General features: G+C 33.1%; 1 protein-coding gene across 3 annotated transcripts; it reads left to right on the top strand.

The window, feature by feature from the left end:
* On the top strand, nucleotides 1-3779 carry LOC107922618 (peptidyl-prolyl cis-trans isomerase FKBP43). 3 transcript variants are annotated; one of them, XM_041087103.1, is made up of 12 exons: nucleotides 1-178; nucleotides 270-337; nucleotides 442-674; nucleotides 757-903; nucleotides 1123-1465; nucleotides 1645-1827; nucleotides 1960-2175; nucleotides 2371-2593; nucleotides 2771-2858; nucleotides 3089-3130; nucleotides 3244-3292; nucleotides 3379-3779. In XM_041087103.1, exons 3-12 carry the CDS (start codon nucleotides 491-493, stop codon nucleotides 3458-3460), a joined length of 1557 nt encoding a protein of 518 aa, XP_040943037.1. In that variant the 5' UTR covers nucleotides 1-178; nucleotides 270-337; nucleotides 442-490; the 3' UTR covers nucleotides 3461-3779. The 3 variants fall into 3 exon arrangements, with proteins under 3 accessions (XP_040943037.1, XP_016708219.1, XP_016708218.1); XM_016852729.2 differs by having other exon boundaries at nucleotides 2-178; nucleotides 757-899; XM_016852730.2 differs by lacking the exon at nucleotides 757-903 and having other exon boundaries at nucleotides 442-628.
* The last annotated feature ends 20969 nt before the right edge of the window (nucleotides 3780-24748 follow it).

A 24748-nucleotide genomic window follows, 5' to 3' on the forward strand; every position in this document is an offset into this window, starting at 1 on the left:
TTTTCTTCCATTTTTCCCATTCTTTTTTTAAATTAACAAGGGTTGCTGAGTGCTGAGCCGCTTCAAAGCCTTCAGTTTCCCTCGCAACTCACACGATAAATAAGGGTTTACCTAAAATTTCTTTCCATTTCTTAGAAGTCACCTCTCTAATCTCTTCGCTCTTCAATGGCTTTCTGGGGTTACTTCTTTTTCTTCTTTTCATTTCTCTTCATTTTTCCTTTTTTTTTTGTAAAGTGAAGTAAGCTTAACATTTTTTTCTATTTTTGTAGGAACTGAAGTGAAACCTGGGAAACCCTTCACTCATGCTCCTCTCAATGGAAGGCTTCATCTATCTCAGGTACTATTAATAAAATTTCCAATTTTCTTTCTTTCTTTCTTTCCCGTGTTAATGGCTTATTTTCATTATCTGATGAGAAAATAAACAAAAATATGTTTTCTCAGGCGACATTAGGAATGGGTGATGGAATAAAGAAAAGCATAGTTCAATGTAATGTGGGAAATAAGATGCCTGTATTTCTATGCTGTTTGTTTCCTGATAAGGCTGAGTGTTGTCAACTCAATTTGGAATTTGAGGAGTCTGATGAAGTCGTTTTTTCTGTTATTGGCCCTCGAACTGTTCATCTTACTGGTTACTATCTGTCCTCTTCTTCCCTTAATCATCATAATGATGAATCGTATCCTTTTGTTTTTATGTTTTGAATTTACTTCATGTTCTTGGTGTTCTTTCCTACCGTTTGCATTAACTACATTGCTCAGAGAATCATATGGGGAGGATATTGCTGGGACAGAAACAGAAAGATCCGAGAATGGTGAAGAAAGTGAATATGGTGGTAGTTTTATTGATGATGAAGAACCACAAGTCCTCTCATCTTCTCAAGATTTTTCTGCTGTATCAGAATGCATGTCTCACTACATTGCTTTACTTTCTTGGCAGTTTTCACTTAATCTGGTCTTATCTTTGTAAATAGTTTACAGAAAATGATCTTGCATAGAGAAACTGTTTCCATCATCTGTATATTAAGTTTACCTTTTAGTTTTTAGGTGACAAGCATCTTTAGTTTTGGTTAGATATACATTTGAAGTCGTTTTCTAATTTAAAGGTTTTTTTTTGTCTAATTTCAGCAAATGAAGAAATGGCAGACTTAAAGATAGCTAAGGGTGATAAAGGAAGGCCTAAAAGAAGGCTAAGGAAGAAGTACCGGAACAGTGGATCTGAAAATGAGGAAAGTTCTTCGCAGAAGGATTTCACCAGTGGTGTTGCTGCTATGGAAGTATTGGAAAGTGAAACTGAAGATAAATTGCCTATCTCCTCACTGTCTTGGGGGAAATGCACATCAAAGAGTGGAAAAGCCAATGTGGAGGAAAAATCTAGGAAAGAAACAGATAACCCTAGTGACAATGAGATTGAAGATAATGTTACCATGTTAAAAGGGACTAATGCTGTGAGAGGTGTTGAGCCTGAATGGTATGATTGCCTTATGACAAATAATTCTATCAAACAAATAATGAAATTCGATGCAATATCTAAGCTAACTATATTGACAAGATGATCCATGGGTGCCAACCATCATCTGTTTGAGATATGGTTGTTTGCTTCATTGATCATTATTTCTGCCTGCATTTGATTTTCTTATTGGCTTGCAGTAAATCAGGGAATAGGAATGGAGGAAAACAAAAGCATGAGCTTCGTGTTGGTAATGCTTTAGTGCCAAAGAAGAAAAGAGGTGGTCTGGCAAAGGAGGAAGGATTACTGGAAGCTGATCATTGCATGATTGAAGAAGTGATATTGGAGCAAAATGACCAAAATAAGAAACTGACCAGTAAGAAGTGCGTGATATTATTTTTTTAAAGATTTATCTGCTCAAGGAAATCCATGTTTCCATGCTCGTCTGGGTAGTTGTATCCTTTGCAAGCAAATTGCCTTGTAAGTAACAACTTCTATCCGATATGTTACTGCAGGAAATGTAAATACGATAATCTCTTGCTGGCTTCCAGTCAAGTGGATACTGAAGTTGGAGTTAAGCTAAAGAGGAAAAGAAAAGAACAATTTGAAGAGAAAACACTTGAAAACAATGTTAACAAAGAGGATGAAACGCACAAAATTGGTTCAAATTATACCGTGACCAAGTATGTAGATGTGGAGGATAGGGAAAATCAAAACCAAGTTAATGACAAGTAGGTGTTTATCCTTTGACTCACATTTCTGTGAATAGCCATACTGTAATTGCAATTTTCTCATGTCCAATTTATAATCTCTCTTGGATGCCTGAGTTGGCTTTGCTACCATATCATATTGTTTTCTTGTTCCAATCTTTTTCATTTGCTATTTTTTGGAGTTTAACTGTGTACTGTTACTTTCCTTTCTTAAAGTCATTCTAGGAAGACGAAAAAGAAGAGAAGGAGTAAGGATGAGGAGGGGGATGCTATGAAGGTGGAACCACCTGTCTTACCAGCCCATGAAAAGAAGAGATCTGATGTGGAAATGGGGGCTAAGAACGCTAATGACAAGGAAATTCAGCTGTCAAATGGAATTATCATTGAAGAGTTAGAAATGGGGAAACCAGATGGGAAAATAGCTTCTCTTGGTAAAAAGGCACGTAGTCTTGATTTTCTCTTCTGTGATATATTGTAATGATATTCTGAATTTTCTTTGTGGTGGTTTCTTGGACTTGAATGAATAGGTACTCAATTTCTTTTAATTAATGCTTTACTTGTAACTTCTTCCATGCTAGGCTAAAGGAAATTATTTACAAAGTTTTCTTGGTGCCAGGTTCGTGTCCATTACACTGGAAAATTGAAGGAGAGTGGGCAAGTATTTGATTCAAGTGTTGGCAGAGCACACTTAAAGTTTCGTCTAGGTAAACATCTTTTGTTCAGTCTTGCTTTGCAAACGCAGTTCGCAGTGTTTGATTCTAAGAAGTCTTCTAATTCCATTCCTTATCATATTACATGGTTTTGTATGGACAACCGGCATTCTACATTCTAGGGAGACTGATTAATAGAGTTGGCGGGCATGTTTTCTATTTAAATGCTGGTCTTTGCAAAATGCATACATTTTTAAGTTGGACATTTTATGTTGCTATTATAGGTGGGAAAAAAGTTCAAGAACTATGGAATGTCGGCCTTGATGGTATGAACTTTCTTTCTTTTTCTGAAGTTTTTTATCTGCTAACCAATTGAATATGTCAGTTACCCTTAGTTTGAATTCTATGTCTAATGTGTTTAAATAATGATGATTCCTAGGCATGCGAATTGGTGGCAAACGTAGACTCATTGTCCCTCCTTCAGTGAGGTATGCAATTCAATTTTGTTAAATAGTGCTCCAAGCTTGTTTGTTTCTATAGGTGTATGTTCAATTTTCTTGGGTTTGTGTTGCAGTTATACAAATGAAGGAACAAGTGAGAATATTCCACCAAACTCCTGGCTGGTTTTTGATGTTGAATTGATTAAAGTCAAGTAATTTCATTTTTGATCGAAAAGTCAGGTACTTGGTTGGCATCATGCACCAGTTTTGTTTAGGCATACTTGCCTTAATTCTTCAAAGAATTACAAGTGCAATAGTAAATGAGGTTGGACTTTGTCTTTGGACTTGGGATTTTATAATGCGTTGCTTAGAAATGATTAGAAGTGAAAATATGTAGTATTGGCTGTCTATGGTAAAACTTTCTTTACTCTTTTTTTCCATGGCTGAAAATTATGTATTTATGCCTATTATTAATATGCTCGCATCACATGTCTGTTTCACCATGTATAATATGCGAGACTCTTGATTGCCTGAACTATCATACTGCTTTTCTTTTCTTTTAATATAAAATTATCAGTGGTTTTTTTAAATTAAAAAGGACGGTGATTTTACACTATTTTATTACTTTTCTATAGTTGTTATGTTCAATGTATATTATAAAAAATAAAATAAAATATTTAAAAAAGTACATTGTCATTGTGTTATTTGTTGCTTTTAATTTAATCTAGCAATTAGTTATGAGCTGTTTTTTCTTTCTCCAAATTTCTTTGAACTAAAAGAGAGTATTGTCAGTATATATTATTTTCTTGTTAGAGCAAAAAATAACATGTATAAATTTGGATTAATTTGATTTGGTTAATGAATTTAAAAAAAAATAAGTTTATTTAATGATTAAAAAATTTAAAATTTCAATTTAATTAATGATAGTTGGGTTTGGCGATTTGAACACTTGCACTGTTAGTGTTTATATTTCACATAAACATTATTTAGGAAGCTAATTGTATGATCCCAATCAACCTCATATTCAATTACTATGAATAAATCACTCGCAAAGAATATATATATACACACATTCACTCATATGAAACTAAGTCAAATTACAATGACCACCAAGCATTTTTATTATTTACAATATAATAAAATGGTTAAATTTAATTAGGATTAGAACATATCTATCTTTAATTACATAAATTAATATTAAAATACCATATTAACATATACTTTAATTTGTAAAACATATTGGAAATATTCATGAAGTAATAATTTTTTTATAACCACGGGTGAATTTCATCTGTTTTACAGTCTGAAATCATTTTCTTGTGTTTAGTGTGGGTAGATCTTCTTATAATATACTATTCAATTCTTGATGGTGAATCGATTTGATAGATTAGATTTTGTTTTTCATGATATTTATCCAATTCGATGTCATGAAAATGTAAGTCATTGAATTGAATTTAAAAGCGACAAATTTATATATCTATAGGATTAAATCTCGAGTTTTTGTGAAGTAAAAAAAACAATAAAATTTATGGATATAAATTTCATTGTTTAAATCTAATTTGTACTCTTTGTTTTTCTAGATGTTACTACAAATTTATAATGAAGAGGTTCAAGGAAGAAGATATTTCAAGGAGAAGGAATGATGGATGTGATAACTATAGTAGAATTGGAGAATTGAGAGAAAAAGATGACAACGAAATCCATTGAAATTTGTCTTTGGCAATAAAATAAAATAAAAAAGGAAGAGAACATGGTAGCTTTGAGGGCGCAACTATGGTGAAAGATAAGGACAGTCATGTGGCTCTGTTGTAGAAGACTTTATGCAAATTCACAGCACTAAATAAGATTTCTTCTTTTGAGATTGGTTGTCGTACATATGGGGACAAAAGAGTTAGCAAATGCAAACTCCTAAATAAAGGTAAGAAATGAAGCAATATAAATTTAGGAAGACCGTTAAAGTGAAGGACAGACCTAACCATAATCTAAAAGAGGCGAATGACTAGACACAAAAAGAAGCTCATATTGACATTTCATTTGTTGACCCTCTGAATGTTTTCATTACATTTTTTTGATATTTTTATGGGATTACATTAGATGCACCTATGCACAGAAAATACATCACAATTGAACACATTACTAAAAAACTAGAATAAAATAAAGTTGAAGAAATTTATAATAAACACTTAAAAATATATTTAAACCTAATTAAAATTAATTATAATTTCTCATCTTCAATCTCTTAATAACACTAAATTTTTTTAGTTTAGGGTTCTCGAAAATCTTGAGAAAAAATATACCTAATACATTTTTTTTTCAATTTTGTTAGAAGTAAGACACCATTTATGGAAATTGAATAGTGGTGAGAGGAGATCAACCCTGTGCTTCAAAGCAAAAAAAAAAAAAGAAGTTGCACTGTTTGTAAGGAATAAATGATATTTTTTCCATCTATTTCTCATATCTGAGAACTTTTACAGAATACTTGGGGCAATGTGCAAATTACCTTTTGACCTCTTTTGTAAATCTTTATTAGGTCTAGGTTTTTTCCTCAAGATTTTTGAGATCATTTTAGTACAAGGATATTAAGAGTTGGTTGAATTGTTCTAGAACTCATATTTATGGAGCATTGTTGATCCGCTGAGCTTTGTATTATAATCATGATAATAATATAACTTACCAAAGTACCTTTCAATCTTTAGTTTATATACTAATTTTAATAACTATTTATCATTCATAGTCTAATAATCTCATTATTCATACACTAAGATTTTAAGCAATTTTATTGTTTACCTTAAATTAGTAAAATCTTTTTTAATTTACATATACGATTAAATGAAATAGGTAAAAGACAATTTATGAAGCACTTACAAAAAAGTCGAAATATTTTTACGCTTTGCAATTAAAAGCTTTCCTCTTCCCTTTCTTCCTCCACCCTTTTCTATAATTGTCACTTCACATAAACACATACAACCATATAATTCATTATCATTTCTAAATACTTAATTTGTAACATAGCACTAGATACACAATCTAAACATATGGCATTTTCACCTCTTCTAGGTAAAGTCATAAAATTTTCCTGGGTCAGAATTAAGTTATATATTTTTATAAGAGCTATGTTGTACTAGAAAAATTGTACTAGGAATTCATACTAGGTTTAATTCTCAAGTTTTCCCACACTAGGTTTAAATTATTAGAGAGGTCATAAACGGTCCCACTTAAAACTCTACAATATAATTTAAGAGCTCAATATATCATTAAAATTATATGCTACAAAATATTGAAAGATAAATAAAAAGCAATAAAGAACAGTAGAAATTTAACGAGGTTCGACAAATTATGCCTACGTCCTCGGACACTACCAAATATATTTCTCTGCAAAAGATACAAGTGAAATACTGCAAATAAGGAGAGAGAAAACTTGCCTTATGAAGAATATGACAAGTTTTGGGATAATTCAAAAATGGAGAAATAATCCCTATTTATAGTAGTACAAAACCTCCACAACTTGTATTTTTTAGATGTGGGATTGTGTTATTTCAACAAATATCGACCTTAGTAAATTTTACATCTTCAATCTCTTTATAGAACAACATTTGATAGTGTCTTCAAATTTCAACATTCAGGTTTTAACATTGATCAAGTTCAAACATAGTTGGATCTTGAACACAGTCACAACCTTAGTCATCATATCGACAAGATTCTCATTGGTTGAAATTTTCTAGATTTTTACTCCACTTTTTTTTCCAGAATCTCTCGTACAAAATGATACCAAACTACTTCTTCATTGCATGATAAACTTGATTCTTTTCTAACTGAATAGTACTTTGACTATCACAATGTACTTTGACATATTTATGCTTAATTTCCAATTCACCAAGCAACCTTTAAAGCAAAATTGCCTCTTTTACAACCTTTGTGATGGTCATATACTCCATTTCTATAGTAGATAAAGCATCTGTTGACTGTAAAGTAGACTTCTAACTAGCTGGTGCTTTTGCAAGTGTAAACACATAACCATTAGTTGATCATCATTTGTCCAAATCACCAACATAGTCTGAATCACAATATCCAACCACACCTTGATTATTTTCTTGCTCAAAATTCAATCCAATATCCATTGTATCATGGATATATCACAAAATCCAATTCACAGCTTGCCAATGCTCATTTCCTAAATCATGCATACCTATTCACGACCTGAACTGCTTGTGAAATGCCAAGCCTTGTACATACCATAGTATACATTAAGCTACCAACAACATTAGTATATGGTATCTTTGATATATATATTATTGTTCTGCATCATTCTTTGGCAACATAAAGGCATTAAGCTTGAAATGAGGAGCAAGAGGAGTACTAACAGGTTTTGACTTTTCATTCATGCTTAAACGCTTTAACAATTTTCTCAGATATTGTTTGAGTCAAACAAAGCCTCTTCAAGCTTCTATCTCGAGTTATCTCCATGTCAAGAATCTTCTTTGCTTCTCCTAGATCCTTCATCTCAAACTCCTTTTTCAATTGTGTCTTTAGCTTCTCAATCTCTATTTGACTTTTTAGACGCTACCAACGTATCATCAACATAAAGAAGAAGATATATGAGAGAACTATCTTAAGCTTGTGAAAATACACACAATGATCATATTTGCTTCTTGTGTACTTATGTTTTGTCATAAACTTGCCAAATCGCTTGTTCTACTACCTCAGAGATTGCTTTAAACCGTATAATGATTTTTCAAGTTTATATGCTAAATTTTATTTTCTAGTAACCTTGAATCCTTCTAGTTGAGCCATATAGATTTCCTCTTCCAAGTCTCCATGTAAAAATGAATTTTTTTACATCCAGCTGAACTAGTTACAAATCCAACTGTGCCACCAAAGCCAGTAAAATTCTAATTGGGGAATACTTCACAACTGTAGAAAAGACCTCATTGTAATAAATCCCCTCATTCTTTGTAAACACCCATTGGCAGGAAATCCTTCTTTCTTTATAAACACCCATTTGCATCCAATTTTCTTCTTTCCCTTTGGTAGACTAGCTAGTTTCCAAGTCTAATTTTTGTGAAGGGATTGCATTTCTTGTAACACCCCATACCCGACCCGGTTGTCGAGTCTGAGCTATAGGATGTCACAACCATTTTCGGACAAACATCATTTAATCACAATATATTTCTCCATCATTATACTAAATAAAATTCAAAAACATGATTATCATATCATTATATCATAACATATACTGAACCGGCGTTCATACCAGCTTATGAAAGCTTATTTGATGACTCAAGACCATTGGAGGACTAATAAGCAACACTCTCAAACTACTTCAAGTTAATGTTGTGATATCAAGGGATCAATGTTGTGACCTCTAAGACAGTATACAAGCTTCATTATTCATGGACCAAATTGTAAAGTTTTCCAAACTATACTAGATGGATGTCACGAACTTGAGGTTCAACGTTGCAACTTCAAATGGTGGCATCGCGACATCCAATGGGCGGTATCACGACCTTGAAGATAGTAGCAAACTTCCCAACCTAAGGACCAATTTATAAAACTTCAAAACATTATAGAGTCGATGACGCAACATCAAACAGGGGACGTCATGATGAGATAGCCTGGTGCTGCGACATTTAGGGTGTGAAGTCATGACCTTTACAATAGTCCACTATGTTCTAATTTCCATACAGTTTCAAGCTAACATAAGACTACAAGGGTTGGCTATATGGCCCCAACATGACCATTCTTACACATATGATAGTTCTATATACAAATTCAATTCAACCCAAAACCATTTTTATGCATGACCAATACCATTTCCATATATCCACAATCAAAACACCACCATTCTATACCAATCTACACCAATTCAAGCTTATGACATTTATACTTATGCAATTTGAGTATCAAGAACTCACATAACTTTAACATGAACCAAAACAAAGCATAACTAACTATTTTTCAATTATAACATTCAAACATGCTATTCCCAAACCATTAATCCACTCGACTAACCAAACTACCTCACATTTAGCTTGCCAAATCACACAAGATTAAGATTATCACTCATGCTAGCATTAGACATGACCAATATCATACATTACATAAGTCACAAGGTAACCTTATTGCACAAAATCAACCATAATCACAATAACCATGTAACTAACCATCCAGAAAGGACCATTTGCACACTAAGGTGCCCTTATATACATGCCACAATATTTAGAATCAAAATAAATATAATTCTACCGTCTTGTTGATAGTGTGTGCTTCACACTGATCTGACTCAACAAGTTCCACAAGGTAAAGATCTATAAGTAGGGAAAACAATTAGAGTAAGCATACAAATGTTTAGTAAGTTCAAATGGAAAATAATATGCTTACATTGTTCCTACTTAAGTATAATAGTTACCTTAGCTTGGTATAAGATTGGCTATGCCATGACACTTTAAGACATCAACAAGGTGAGCATATATATATACATGATCATTAAACATTATAAGCAACTTAAAACATAATAGTTCATATTATTGTCAAATAACCTAACACAATGACATATTCAATCAACAATCCATAAGATTGTACCAAGTATATAAAACTCATTTCATTAACATATTTCATCATCAATTTATAAGGATATACCATTTACATATAAATCCTTACAATGACATATCAAATTAGTTACTAAATCCATTTCATCACATTTTCAATTTTTCAATTTCATTTAAAATATTTTTCCTGATGGAACCCCAGTAAAATGTTTAACACCCTTACCTGAACCGTTCGCTGAATCTGGGTATGGAGCGTCACAACTGAATCAGGTTTGTGTACAAGATTAGAACTCATTATTTTAAAATCAAACTGTATTACCTATTTATTAAAAAAACTTACAACAATGGAAAAATTTTAAATAAAAGTTCATTGTCCCAACCTTAGACTCTAAGAGAACTACATAAATACAATATATTTGCCCCCATGGAGAAGTTTCTAAAGGTACCCCCTTGCTATGTGCATGATACTTTACTAATGGAGCTCTTTGATCCAACATGGTCTAGCTTGGTCCTTCATCGATTTCCTTATTCCGTAAGTTTAGCAATCACAGGTTAAACCTTTGTAAGTTATAAAAGAACTTTATGAGTTTCCTAGTTGGCTTACTTATATTTAGACCTCATCTCATAGGGGTAAGAAAAGAAAAGAAACTAAATACAATTAACTTCTTGATTGTACGAGTAAATTTCCCTTAAACTCGATATAGCAGGCTCTGATTTATTCTTGATCTTATCCATTGTCAAGCGATTTCCTCTTGGGCAATCCTATAAATCTTTGATCAGTCTTGACAATTCCTCAGATGTTTTGCTATCTCCGCGGACGCTACCCTTTCCTTTACTTATATCTTTTCTTCTATTTGACCCTAGTGTGGATTTTTCTTTCCTCCATGTTCTTATAAGGTAGCTCCTTAAGCCTACCCTCCTAAAATTCATTGGGTATGTTCATCTTTGGCGATCATTCCAAATCTATTTAGCCATGGTAGACTCTTTATCTTACGATAATCTCGAAGGGCTTGCTGACATCTCATCTGTTGAGATAACTATTGAGGTCCCCCGCCACTTTGGTGGATTAAGTTCCACTTGAGACGAATAGAGGTTGGATTACTTCCTTGTAATCCACATTGTTCAAGATACCGTGCTTGTAAGGGTAACATGTTCATCTGCTGTGAACCACTTTGACCTTCAGTAAGTGTGACATGTCTGTCTGTTGTGAACCGCTTTGACCTTTAGTACCCAACAGACTATCATCGGAGTGATAATTTGTGTTCATGATTTCTCCTTTATGCTGATTCCCTACGAAACAAGCCACTTGGTTGATACTTTCTCAGTGGTTTTCTCTTTGAAGAGGAATAATCTTGATAGACATATCTATCACTCGATATATCCTTTTTTGTCAATGGGTTCTAACTAACCCTTCATTTCCTTATAGACCCACCGACATACTTTATGTTCAATCCCTTAGCACCCGCTAGTGGTTTTTAAAGGCAGATCATTATCTGTGATCCTCGATTAAACCATCTTTTGTTCGCATGTACACTAGGCATCATTGGTGCATCATCTCCCGAGATTATTTCTTGCTAAGTTACCACCCATTTGCCCTATTGGCTTTTACAACTACTATTATAGCAGTCTTTTCCCACTTGCATTACGTTTCCCATCCATCAACGGATTTCTTTGACCTACTAGCTAACTCTTGTGTCCCATATTTTCCCTTTTCTTTCTAACCCTTTTTTTCTATGTTTACAAAATTTCCCCCGATTACCATTCTGATTGACCACCCGTGTTTATTGTCTTGGTAGACTACCCTGCGTTTAATGTCCCAACGAACTCCACAAGCTGCCATAGCCGATTTATGGTCTCACTCATCAGATTTCATATTTAATGTCCTGACAGACTCCATTGATTGCCATAGCTGAGCTATGGTCTTACACCTCGTAATCTCATGTTTAATGTCCTAGTAGACTACCTTGTGTTTACTGTTCTAGCGGAATCCATTGGTTTCCATAGCCAAGCCATGGTCTTACACTTGAAACTTCTTTGAAGTGTCGCCCCGAAAGACTTTATTTTCATCATGGTGTCGCCCCATAGAGCCTACTGACCGTTTTTGTGGTGTTACTCTATGAAACCTTATAATTATCGACATCGATTCATAACGTATCTACCTTAATGCTCAAACACCAAAGTGTCCCTTCCGTAAGGCCCGAAGCTTCACACATAACAGTTTGCTCCCAACAATCCCAGATGGCAGAATCTTAACAAAATTATAATTTCCCTATTCTTCCGCCCATTCCTCCATTTCTCCATTCCTAGCCTTGATGCCCGAACACCATAGTGTCCCCTCCGCAAGACTTGAAGCTTCACTCATCACGGTTTGCACATAACAACACTGTATGACGGTATTTAATAGAATTACCCTTTTTTCCTATTCCTAACTTCATCTAACCCCTCGATAATTCTCTTTCACATACTACCATTGTAAACATGTAACACATGCATTTTGTAGATAAAGTACTATGGAATCATAGTTAATTCATGCATATTACACTAAAGTGGCGACGCATATACCTATTCGATCTGAAACGTACTTAGCATTCTAGGAATGGAATACAAAAACTCACCAAATACTTCTTCGTCTTATCATCTTAGCTTTTCCAAAGGCTAGAGCTTCTATTCTCCAGACATCTAAGCATGAAAATCAAAATCATGAGTTAAAACCAACATTTTTAACTTAAACCTCAGTTTTCCAAAACTATATCGAACCCTGAAATAGTTTCTGGAAATACTTATATTTATTTTTCTTAACCTTACGTACATAGAAGGACTAAAAACCTACCAGCTTATTGGATTTTCCAATTTTTTACTTAACCCTCACGATCATCGCTCCATACAGAGCTTCCTATAACTATCTCTTCTTCAAAGTAACCAATAAAAAGACGTAGAAGAGGAGAAAATAAAACATAATCGAGATGAATCCTTTCCTGAAAGTCTCTTCTCAACTATTTATAGCCTTTGTGACAAGGTATTCAACCGTGTAAAATTCATCCATTGATAATCATTGTGTGTCCTGCTAAAGAACCAGCAAGTTTGAATTCAGTCGAACCAGCATTGGTTTTCAACCATATCTAATTTAATCACTAAGTTTTCCGTAGTTTTTAGTAGACGTTTCCAGTTTATGGATTTTTTTTAAAAAATTTAACCCTTCAATTATTTTTAAATTTCTAGACTTAGTGGGAATCGGGTGTAACAACTCTCTCACCCTAAAAAAAATCTCATCTTCGAAATTTCCTTTCACACTCAACCATAGGGGCGGACTTAGAGGAGCACTTTTTTATTCCTACCCTCGTGGGGTTGTGCAACTAATCATTCTTCATTCTGACTAGAACATTCAATTTGGTTTCCCTTTCATACATTCGCGTCATTTTTCTCTGCCTGATTTGCAGATCCCCTCAACACTGAACAAATCATAGATACCAGCTCATTGGTAGGTATTTGACCATTCCAATGTTTGACATGCTCTAACTCATAACTTCTCTTCACTATTTTGACACTCTAATGCATAACTTATTCTTTAGTGCATAAGCTCCATATCAAGACTAGAGTGACGAGGTATCAGTGGATTGATATGTACATTGATATTGAAGATCCATGATGAATTATTTACCTCCGGTATGGCACATAGATGCAAACCATGATTGGTGAAAACTTATCTTGCAGGGGAACACTTTTGTGTCCAAACATGGAGAGGAGTGATGAGGATACTGAGGGAATGTTTGTGTATGGCTCAAATGAAATGTTATGGAGATCTAAGAAATGATAGGTTCTCCTAAAACTGAGATTAAAAGCTAGCACAAGGAAGAAAGTACGAGAGAAAAAGAAAATGGTGCATGAGTTGATGCATGTTGCATGAAAAGTATAAATAGTAAACATATTACTCGTAAAGGGGTTAGATCACATAAGTAGCAAGTCCACGGGGTAGATGTGCCCACAATTATTATGCATAGAAATGTAAACCAACGTAATATGCCAATAAGTGGAGTGAGTCATGATAGGATCTGCTAGATGTCTTGTGGATTAGAGGGACGTATTTGCCAAATATGGCAAGTTAGTTGTTAGCCTGAGTTCCTATTCCTTGACGTTTGCTATTATTCATTAAGATTAATCTTTCTAGGACCTTACTAAGTTCTCTTGAACTTACCTCGTTTTCCTTCTTTCTTCCAGGTTTTTAGGTTGAGCGAAGTGCTGAAGGGAATTCGCCAGACCTGTGACCATTTATGAGCCTTTTTATTTTGTGGGTAACGTGTATTCATTAAGGGTTATTAGGAAATTTTTTAGATGTCATCCTTTATTGAACTGTCGTTTGTATTGAACTGATATTTTGTATTTATTTGAAAGATAATTGTAACCTCGATTGGCCTATTTCTATCTATAGTTTATGAAAGTGTTTAAGGTAGCCGTCGTAGGCTATGTTATGTTCGTATATCTTAAATATTTGTGCATGACGAAGTATCAATTTAAAACTTGTTTTTAGATAAAAATGAGTTGGAATTTGAGAAATGCTATGCCACAGAGGTGGAACCCGCCAAAATTGTCAGAGGGTTTTTAGATAAGGGTTCGAATAATCCAATGGGTCAACCTGTAATGCTCCATACCCAGATTCGATGCTCGAGTCGGGTGTGGGTTGTTACATAAAGAATGTAAGGAACGAAGATAGCATCATGACATTAAGATGTGGTGTTGCAACACCAAACTTCGAAGCCAATTAATTATCAAAATGTAGTGTCATGACACTGGTCCTATGGTATCGCGACATTGAACATCATGACATCATCATGACGAAGTGTTGATGTCAGCGACCGTATGAGTAGAATTTTAAGATACAATTTATTTAATTAGGCTTTATTAGTATCGAGGGTATTTTAGGAATAATTTACCCTAATGGTTGCCCTAATTTTGCTTATATAAACACTCTTATAAGTAAGCTCATTAGAAGGGGTTAGACTTAGTGAGTCGTTTTAGAATAAAACAATTTATTTAGTTTTCTTTGTAGTTTTCTTTTATTTTATGTTCACTTAGTCGGAACTTTTCTATTCCGATGTGAAGACGTTTGCAAGCAGAAATTGTTTCAGAATCACGCTTCAATGATTTATCAATGAGTAATTTCCTTATCTCTTTATTTTATTGGGATAAAATCATGTGATTTATTTATATTTTGCATGTTTCAACTATGGATCTGATTTATTAATTAAGTAATTATTTATCTAGAATTGGGTGTTTATTCAAGAGTGCTTAGTATATTAGGGAGCAACACCATTAATAGAATATCGAGACAGGTGAGACCGAAAGGGTAGCCTGTCGAATATAACTTGTGCTAAGCGGTGAGACGGAAAGGATATTCGTATGCCTAGAAAGAGACCAAGAGGGTGACTTAGGTGGTAATCCTTAGTAAAGGTGCAACCAAGAGAGTATTCATAACTAAGGGTGGTAAAAAACTCGGTTGAGGGTAATTAATGACTTAGTTCATAATTAGGGATTTTATCGATCATAGACCAAGAGCTTGCATTGTTGACATTAGGAATAGGAATTTTCATTGTGTTAACTTAGGGTAATTAATTTAATTAGTATTTTAATTTGGATTCACACTACTAATTCCTGACTCGACTAGATCAGTAAATATTTTTGGTAATTAATTTAATAATAAATATCTTCAATCTATAATCCTTTGGGTATGATCCTTGTAATACTTGTCGATGTTCCGTTGTAACACAAATCCATATTACAATTTGACCCGTATACTTGTGGACACCGCTACTTAATTTTATATATATTTTGCTGCAATATTTCTAGTCCTGATGTTCGCACGTCTGGCGATAGTCAAAAGGACAGCAGGTGAGTTTTTATTCTCCAATATTTGGGTTTTATTTTGGTTGTTGTACTGCTTGTATGTTCTGCACTGAGTTCAGTTTGAATTCTTTGGCTATATATATGAATGTTTGCAAGTATGTTATCTGAATGTATGACATGGTTGTGTATTAATGAAATGTTATGTGGTGTACTCCATGTTACGATAGTGAATGTGATGTTGTGTGTGAAATGTATGTTTATAAATTGTGGAGTACAGAGGGAATTATTTAGTGGGTTAGTTGAAGATAAGAAAATTGGCGTAATGGAGGAATGGGTGAATTGAATGGGAATAGGAGCCACTGGAATATGATATTGGTTGGCTGGAAATGATCTACTGGCTACTGGCTCTACGGAGTGACACCATGAAAATGGTTTACTGACTCTTCAGATTTGAAAGTCCACAGCTAGCTACTGCATGATCCAATGGAGAACAAGTTCACCCTTATGGTAAAATGAAGCCCACCAAGACAATAAACAAGGAAGCCTATCAAGGCATATACGTGAAAACCACTATATGACTTGCGTGATGAAAAGTTTGTCATAACGGTTATGGCGCATATGAGAGTGTTGGTATGTTGCAGTTAATAAGCCCCGCCAAGATTCAAAGGCAAGAGGAATATGTGAAAATGTCTTGTACGTGGATAGACGTGGGAAAATGGATTTTCCTTCAGAGTGGTTATAAATAAGTATCCGCCATTAAGAGTCTGCCAGAGGTAATGAACAAACTAACATTGGTTATGAGAAAGGGAGACGGTTCTCTAGATTTTATTTTTAAGTGTTTCTTGGCAAAGAGGTTACCAGAAAAGGGAAGTCTGTTAAGGACTATCTTATATGGAATACAATGCCCTAAACCCAACCCGACTCATCAAGTCCGGATCTCGGGTTTTACCATTTAGAAAACTTAACAATTATCTAAAATTACCTTTATGTACTCTTGCCTTAAAACATTTTTCTTATTAATTTATCTAAAATCTCATTATTAAAGAAAAACAAGAAATATATTTAAAAATAAAGTAATATAATCCATCAGACCTGTCACTATATCTTTTACAATGTAAACGTTTACTGAAGACAGACTCTTTAAGGCGTAATCCCACAAAACACCACTTTTTCAAAAAGGTCCGTTGTATGCATAATATCCTACCCACCGTTACTTTGGTGCATTCCTGGCTTATTCCTCTTGGCGCACTCAATCATACAACAACTCCTGAAATAATAACAAACCTTGTAAGTTCAGGAGAACTTAGTGAGCTTTAATACAAAATATCTAGGAATCTTCTTGATTGTATTTCTCATATCAAAGAATTGATATCATCTCTGTTGGGTGGACGTATTCATAACCTCAGACTTGCCACTGCATGCCATTAGTCGTACTTAACATATCAACTCTCACTTCACAACCCAACTGACTTTAGATCTTTCAAAAAATATACTAGAATCTTCTTTCTCTTACAATAACATAAATACTTTTTGAAAAAATATCTCTTTGAAGCCCACTTTCTACAAACAGTCTCGTCACACAAACACCTATTCTAGAATGGTTACTTATTGATACAGTTCACTGGCAGATACTTACTCAGTTGGCGGATTCCCATGTAGAGTTGAATACCATTAGTTTACTAGTCAAATCATATTTTAGTTCAATACCTTACACAAGTTCATACTGATAATGAACCAACTAGATCATTCAGAAATTCCTCACAACTCTTGTTACAAAGCACAATAATACCCAAGTTAAAAAAAACGTAAGTACCTAAAAATCTAGAATCGAAACATGATGTTATTCATATATGGTGGATACCCAACAACTCATATTTGCAACTCTACATGAAACGAACAAAATCAAACCCATGGACACTTATATATCCCTTATAACTAAGAATACAAGCATATTCTAAGCTGACAGATTACCACGGCAGATACCTCAATTGAACATACAAATACATATTTCTTTTTCGAAAACTTTCCTTAAGACTCATTTGATTACATCACATAACTAATCAAACCAACATAACTCCAAACATATCATACCTTATAATATAAATATCTATCAAAGATCACTCAAAATGTACCCAAAACTTACCACAAAGGTGATACATAATGCACTATATAATCTTAGCTAAGTACGCCACAAAGGCCAAACAGAATATGCCATAAAGGCAACAGATAGAGTTGTGTGTTTACTGTCTCGATGGACTTTCACAAAAGGTGTCATGGGTTTCTCCCTATAGAATTATACATAAATTCATGTTGTGATCTGCCAGTTTAATCACATATCATTGAAGGCTTCGCCATGAATATTCATATCATCACATCATATTATGCCATGGGTCTCAGCCACATGGACTTACACACTTTCATGTTGTAATTTGCTAGTCCAATCTTTATCTTACTACAGGCTACACCATGAGTGTTTTTATATCATATAATGTCATGGGTCTCAACTTCATGGTCTTACACTTGTTTTCATGTCGTGATTTGTTAATCTGGTTAGCAATATATCTACCTTACCAGAAGCATCACAAAAAGGACATTTACGTAGCATTCACTTACCCAGATTCGTTTACACATATGATAGATTCGTACATTTCTTTATATCAAACTTTACCTACATGCTTACCAATCAACATTTTTTTGAAAAAGAACTTTATACATATCATCATAGCACATACATCATCCTTACTATGGTCATACACTTACCAATTATTAGAGATATCAGCATCCTTTATATATACTTCTACTTGAACAATTCACATGCAAAAGTTAGGATAAAGACTCACATTATATTCAGCTACTATAGCTCGAAGCTCCAGACTCAGACATCCTTCTCGAACCAACCACAATAAGCAGAGATGGAATGATCACTGATTAAACCAAGAACCTTAGCTTCCAGCTTAATGAAGAAGAGATATAATTGGATTTAAGAAAAGAATTAGAAAGTAATATATTAAAGAAGGAAGAACCTTTCTTAGAACTCTTTCCATAGATATATATAACCCATCCCTGCTTAGTAGAACCTATCAAGTGTCACAAAATTCAGAATTTAGACCAGTCAATCTAGTTGGCTCCCAACCAGATCACACTACAAACTCAACTAGCACAGTAATCAAACAAACTAGGTGTACTATACATTTGATAGTAACTCATACCTTAATTACCTTTTCGCTTATTCATTTTCTTTAAATGTAATGTCCACCAAAGACTATCTTATGTGAAATGTCTGCTAAGAACTAACTGCTCTGTAAAGTCTGCCAAGGACTATCGAATGAAGAGGATGTTCGTCAAGACTATCTAGTGTTGGAAATTCTGCTAATAACTATCTTATAAATGGGAAGTCAGCATTATACAATCTAATAAGAGGATATACCGTTGGTGACTATCTGTTGCTGGGAAGTCTATTAGAACTATTTGAACAATAGAATATCTATTCGGACTATATTGAAGAGGGAAAGTCCAGTGGGACTATCTTACAAGTTCAATTCCGTAAGAAAAGAGTAGTGCTTAAATATCTGCTAAATCTTATACTCGAAGGCCATATACGAGGATGGTAATAAATGAGTTTACCTCTAAAAATGGTACATGACAAATTAAGTTATAAGGAAGTGGATGTCTGGATAATACATTAAGTAGATTTTGGATTTGACGTGAAATGAATGGATCAGGGTGAGAATCTGTCATTTTGGCGAAACAATTGCAAGTCCGCCAAGGTTAGTCTAAGATCTGTGCATCTGTTTGCAAGGCTAACTTTTGATAAGTCAAACCAGTAAGGTAGAATAAAAGACTGAGTTGAAGCTTGACAAGACAAGTCTCAAAAAGGGGGGGTTGTTAAAAAGAGTACAATTATGTCCAAATCCGTCCCGATATGTTTGCTAGCGATTCGTTCAAGAAGAACGTATAAGTGTTGACCACGCCAGCTAAATTGCGAGGGCTTACATGAAACTTAAGGGGTTATTTACGTGTATTAATTCTTATTACTCGAAATATAAAAATGTTGATATTTAATAATTGATGTATGGAATCTCACTAAGTTCATTTGAACTTATGAGTGTTTTGTCTTGAGTACAGGATCAAAGGATGTTGTGAAAATTACGGGAAAGGACTAAGCCAGACCTCACGGAATCTACATAGACTTCTTTGATTATAGTATCATGCATTTAGTGGGGCGCCCTTAGAGGCTACGCCTTGGGGATTGAATATGTAATTAAGCATAATCCAATTTTTTTAGATCACGTGTATAAGTATATCCAGTAGATTGGTATGTTTGTAAAGAACATTAATCTACTTAGTTAGTTAATCTTATAGTAAGAGATTCCATATGATGTTCATTTATGGAAATGTTTTGGTCAGTTAATTAATTGGGTTAAATTTGTATGAGAACATACTATTAAGCCTTGGCGTAGAATTAAATAAATTAGAAATATGTTAAGTAATACAATTTAATAGTGACATTTGGTACTCGGACCCGGTGGTCGGGTCGGCTATAAGCTATTACAATGATAGTATACAGCGGAACCAAACACATGTAAAGAACCACAATTTTTAGTAGGCTTCCCATTTCATTTCTCTAATGGTGTTTTTCTTCAATTGTAGTAGATGGTAGGAGATTAATAAGATGGCATGCATATGTTATAGCCTCAGCCCAAAACTTTCTACCCAATCCAACATTGGATAGCATACATCGAACTTTCTCCAACAATGTTTGATTCAATCGTTCTGTCACCCCATTTTGTTGTTTACATTTGACAGTGAAATGTCTATTGATGCTCTCATTTTCACACAAATGAATTACTTCTATATTCTCCACTATTATCTGTACAAAACAGCTTGATCCTTTTGCTCGTTTGAGTTTCCATAATCTTTTTCCACTTAAGGAAAGCTCTTAACACTTCATCCTTTATCTTCATTGTATACACCCACACTCTTCGAGAATAATCATTAACAAAGTTACATGATAATCTTTTCCTCCTAAAGAGCTTGTTTTAAAGGGTCCCGGGCATCTAAGTGAACATAATCCAAGATGTCTTTAGTATCATGGACCGCAATCCTAAACTTCACCCTTGTCTGCTTAAGTGTTTCTAACTTTCGGTTTTCAGTTATGTCACAACAATTGTCCCATTAATTGTACTACCCAGATAATGGTACAGTTATTATTTTTGCGAACCCTTTTCATTATCACGCTTGCACTAGAAATAATTTTTATCACACCATCTTTAGCTCTTACTTCAAAACCTTTGAATAATCTCCGAGTTTGATACCACTTGTGCCAATAGAGTAAAAAAAGTAAATTATTGTACTAGAAAATCACATTAGGTTTAATTCGCAAGAAAGATTGAATGGGTCACAAACGGCTCCACTTAAAACCTAACCTCCTAGATAGAATCTCCTTACAATGTAATTTAATAGCACAATATATCATTACAATTACACCCTACAAAATATTGAAAGATAAATAAATAACAATAAAGAATACTAGAAATTTAACGAGGTTCAACAAATTACGCCTACATCTTCAGACACTACCAAATATATTTCTCTGCAAAAGATACAAGTGAAATATTATAAATAAGAAGAAGGAAAAATTGTCATATGAAGAATATGACAAGTTTTGGGATGACTCAAAAATGGAGAAACAACTCGTATTTATAGTAAAACAAAACCTCCAGAACTTTGTATTTTTTAGACGTGGGATTGTGCTATTTCAACTAGCTAAAATACAATTTAATTATTTTATTACCTTATTTCTTTATAAAATTTTAAAGGATCAAATCAAAATTTTATCCTTTTAAAAAGATCAAAATACAATTTTACTATATATTAACTTTAAAATTTTATAAATTTTAAAAATTCAAAAGTAAAACCCCTTTTAACTCCATGTTCTCTTGGATGGCAAAGATAACTAGTTGAATTTGGGGATAATGTTTGACTAAAAATTGATATAGAACCAACCTACTAGGATTGTTGTGTTTGACAAGCTGCTTCTTCCTTCTCAAGTTTTGGCCGAATGTAACACTTGTTTACCTTCTCTTCTCTTTTTATTTAGCCAAAATGTTACCAATGTTTACATTCTCTTCTTTTTTGCCACATCAATCAGCCGATGATAGCATGCAAATGAAAAAGTTCACTGTATGATCCCAGTCAACATTTATTAGCCTCCTATTCAATTACCTACTCACAAAGAATTCATTAGGCTCCTACTAAGTCAAAGTACAACTACCATTCATTATTCTTTATAATATAATAAAATGCTCATTTAATTAGGATTAGAATATGCCTATCCTTAATTACATAAATTAAAATTAAAATATCATATTAGAAATATTCAACCAATTTTTTAAAATTAACATATACTATTGAAAATAGTTATCAACTAATATTGTTTCATGAAGTGATTCCCATCTGTTTTATGGTTTGAAATTAATCATGTTCAAGTTTGGTAGTATTCAAGTAAATCCTCCCATCAACGAGGATTCCAGGATTCAAACTTAGTTAAAAAATTTTAGGAAGTACTTCACTTCCCCTTCTTCCAACCACTTGTTGGCCAGGAAATAATATTTTAAGAGAGAAACTGATGACTTTTAGATTAGATGAACACTAGGAAAAGATATATAATGGACGGTTGGACCCGAGTAAGAAATAAAATTATAGTACTAAATTCCAGATGTTAAAAAAAATCAACAAGTGTTGCTTATAGTGGTAAACTACATAACATCCTCGAGAGAAATCTAGATAGATTTTGATAATTTCTTATGTTTTGGCTTTTGAAATTTAAGTTTTTGGTAACTGATTTTGACGAAACAAGTTTCTAAGTTTTAGTATTACATTTATTATATAAATTCATGTTTTTACATTGCCAAGGTACCAAGTAAAATTTGAGTTTGAATGGCTTCAAGTAAGCAAAAATTTAACCCCATTTTTTGAGCCGGATCGGGCTCAGGTCTAGAATTTTGTTAGGGTCCATCCCGACCCATGGACAACTCTATTGGCATCTCATTCAGTCAACCTTTTGATGTTTTCCCTATTTTATTTGATATTTTATGAAATTATATTTGATGCACTATCGGTGCATGAGTCCTATGCATCGTTAATGCATCACAATTCGACACATCATTAATGAACAAAATAAAAAATAAACAAATTTTAATTATTATTATTTTAACTAATTAAAATTAATTATAATTTCTCACCTTCATCTCTTAACAACAAAAATATATATAGTTTAGGGTTTTCAAAAATCAATTTTGTTGGAAGTGGTACACCATTTATGAAAATTGAATCTTGATGAGAGGAAACCACCCTTGTACTTCAAAGAAAAAAAATATTGCATTGATTGTAAGAATAAATGATTTTTTTTCATCTATTTCTCATAATTAAGAACTTCTATTGAAATTCCATAAGTTCGCAATATGTTTCAATAGTTTTGGGCAAATTACTCTTTCATCTCTTATGTTGCTTGGAAATTAGCTCAACTTCCTAAATCTTTAATAGGTATAGGTTTTTTCCTCAAGATTTTTGAAAAGTTTTAGTGCCATTATTAATAAAATAATATGAAAAATTATAATTAATTTTAATTAGGTTTAAATAAATTTGTAAGTGTTATGAATATCTTATTAAGAGGATGTCCATCAAGATCAAGATAAGCTTTAATGTACTTTAAATTCTAATAGTCATTAGAATTAGATCTCTACTTCATTTATATTTCTTATGCCTATAAATAAAGACTTTGGAAAAGCTTTGTATATATTCCGATTGATCAATAAAATATGTTCTCTCTTTGCTCTCCCATTCTCTTTGTTCTTTAATCTCTGTCTGTTTATTTTATAACACTTTTTTTCCATAAGTCACAAAAAGATCCCAAAAGTTACTATTGATTGCCTCCTAGAGTTGTTACTATTTCAATTGAGACCTGCGCATTATGGGTAATCATTAGAGCCTTTAACCACTAGGTACACATAAATCTAAAAAAATTTTATGCCCTTTTATAAGCCTTTAACCAATATTATTCAAATATTTGTTAGTACAAAATTAGTCGCAAGCTCCAGAAGAGATAATATATTAATATCTTCTGGTGGTTAATCCGTTGGTTTTAAAAGATATTCATAATGGATCTCATATTTAGATTGTGAATGAGGAAAAATTATATTCTATATGAATCAAAAGAGGATTGAATTATTTATTACTCTTGTTATTAAATTGAATTAACTGTGACTATCTTTGTGATATTCTTTTGTCATCATCCCCATTAAGGGATTGGAAGCAAAATATTTGATTGTGAAAGATCTACTTATGAATAATAGAATATGGTAATCCTATCTAAAGCTTGTTATGGTTGGATGCACCTGAAGTTGCAAGTTTTTTTTTAAACTTTGAGTATAACTCTACAGTATTCAGAATAAGTTCTCAATTAAAATTACGTGGAAAAATATTACTGATGAGAACTTACAAGAGAGAACTTATGCATGAAAAGTCATTGGTTATGTACTTGTTATACACCTGAAAAATAGTGATTTAGACTTCACATTGATTTAGACATTTTCAGTAGTAAATGTCATAATAGTACTTATATGTGGATTCAAAGTAAAAGGAATGACAGTAAAAGTATCAACTTGTCACAATTTATATTGACATTATTAGTACAATTGAAATGCATGTTAAAGTAAACCAGAAGTTTACTGATACAAATGCATTTACTACTTGGTATGACCAAATAGACCATCTTGGATCATATATGATGCGAAAATTAATTGAGAATTCATATAGACATTCATTAAAGAACCAAAAGATTCTTTAATTTAAAGAATTCTCATTTGTTGCTTGTTCTCAATGAAAATTGCTTATTAGAAACTCACTAGCTAAAGTTGAGATTTAACATCTTACATTTTTTAAATGAATATGAGCTCATTCATCTACCATGTGGATGATTTTGATATTATATGATTTTGATAGATGCATCTACAAAATAATCACGTATGTGTTATCAACTTGCAACCTGTCGTTTGCAAGATTGCTTGTTTAAATAATTAATTTCAAATCATGCAATTAAGACAATTCATCTTGCTAGTAT

This window comes from Gossypium hirsutum, chromosome D01 (genome assembly GCF_007990345.1).
Source record: "Gossypium hirsutum isolate 1008001.06 chromosome D01, Gossypium_hirsutum_v2.1, whole genome shotgun sequence".
NCBI lineage: Eukaryota > Viridiplantae > Streptophyta > Magnoliopsida > Malvales > Malvaceae > Gossypium > Gossypium hirsutum.

Coding starts and splice junctions, on each gene's coding strand:
- LOC107922618 (XM_016852729.2), top strand. Junction 675..756: donor AATCATCATAATGATGAATC/GTATCCTTTTGT, acceptor TACATTGCTCAG/AGAATCATATGGGGAGGATA. Junction 3,293..3,378: donor ATTGTCCCTCCTTCAGTGAG/GTATGCAATTCA, acceptor TTTGTGTTGCAG/TTATACAAATGAAGGAACAA.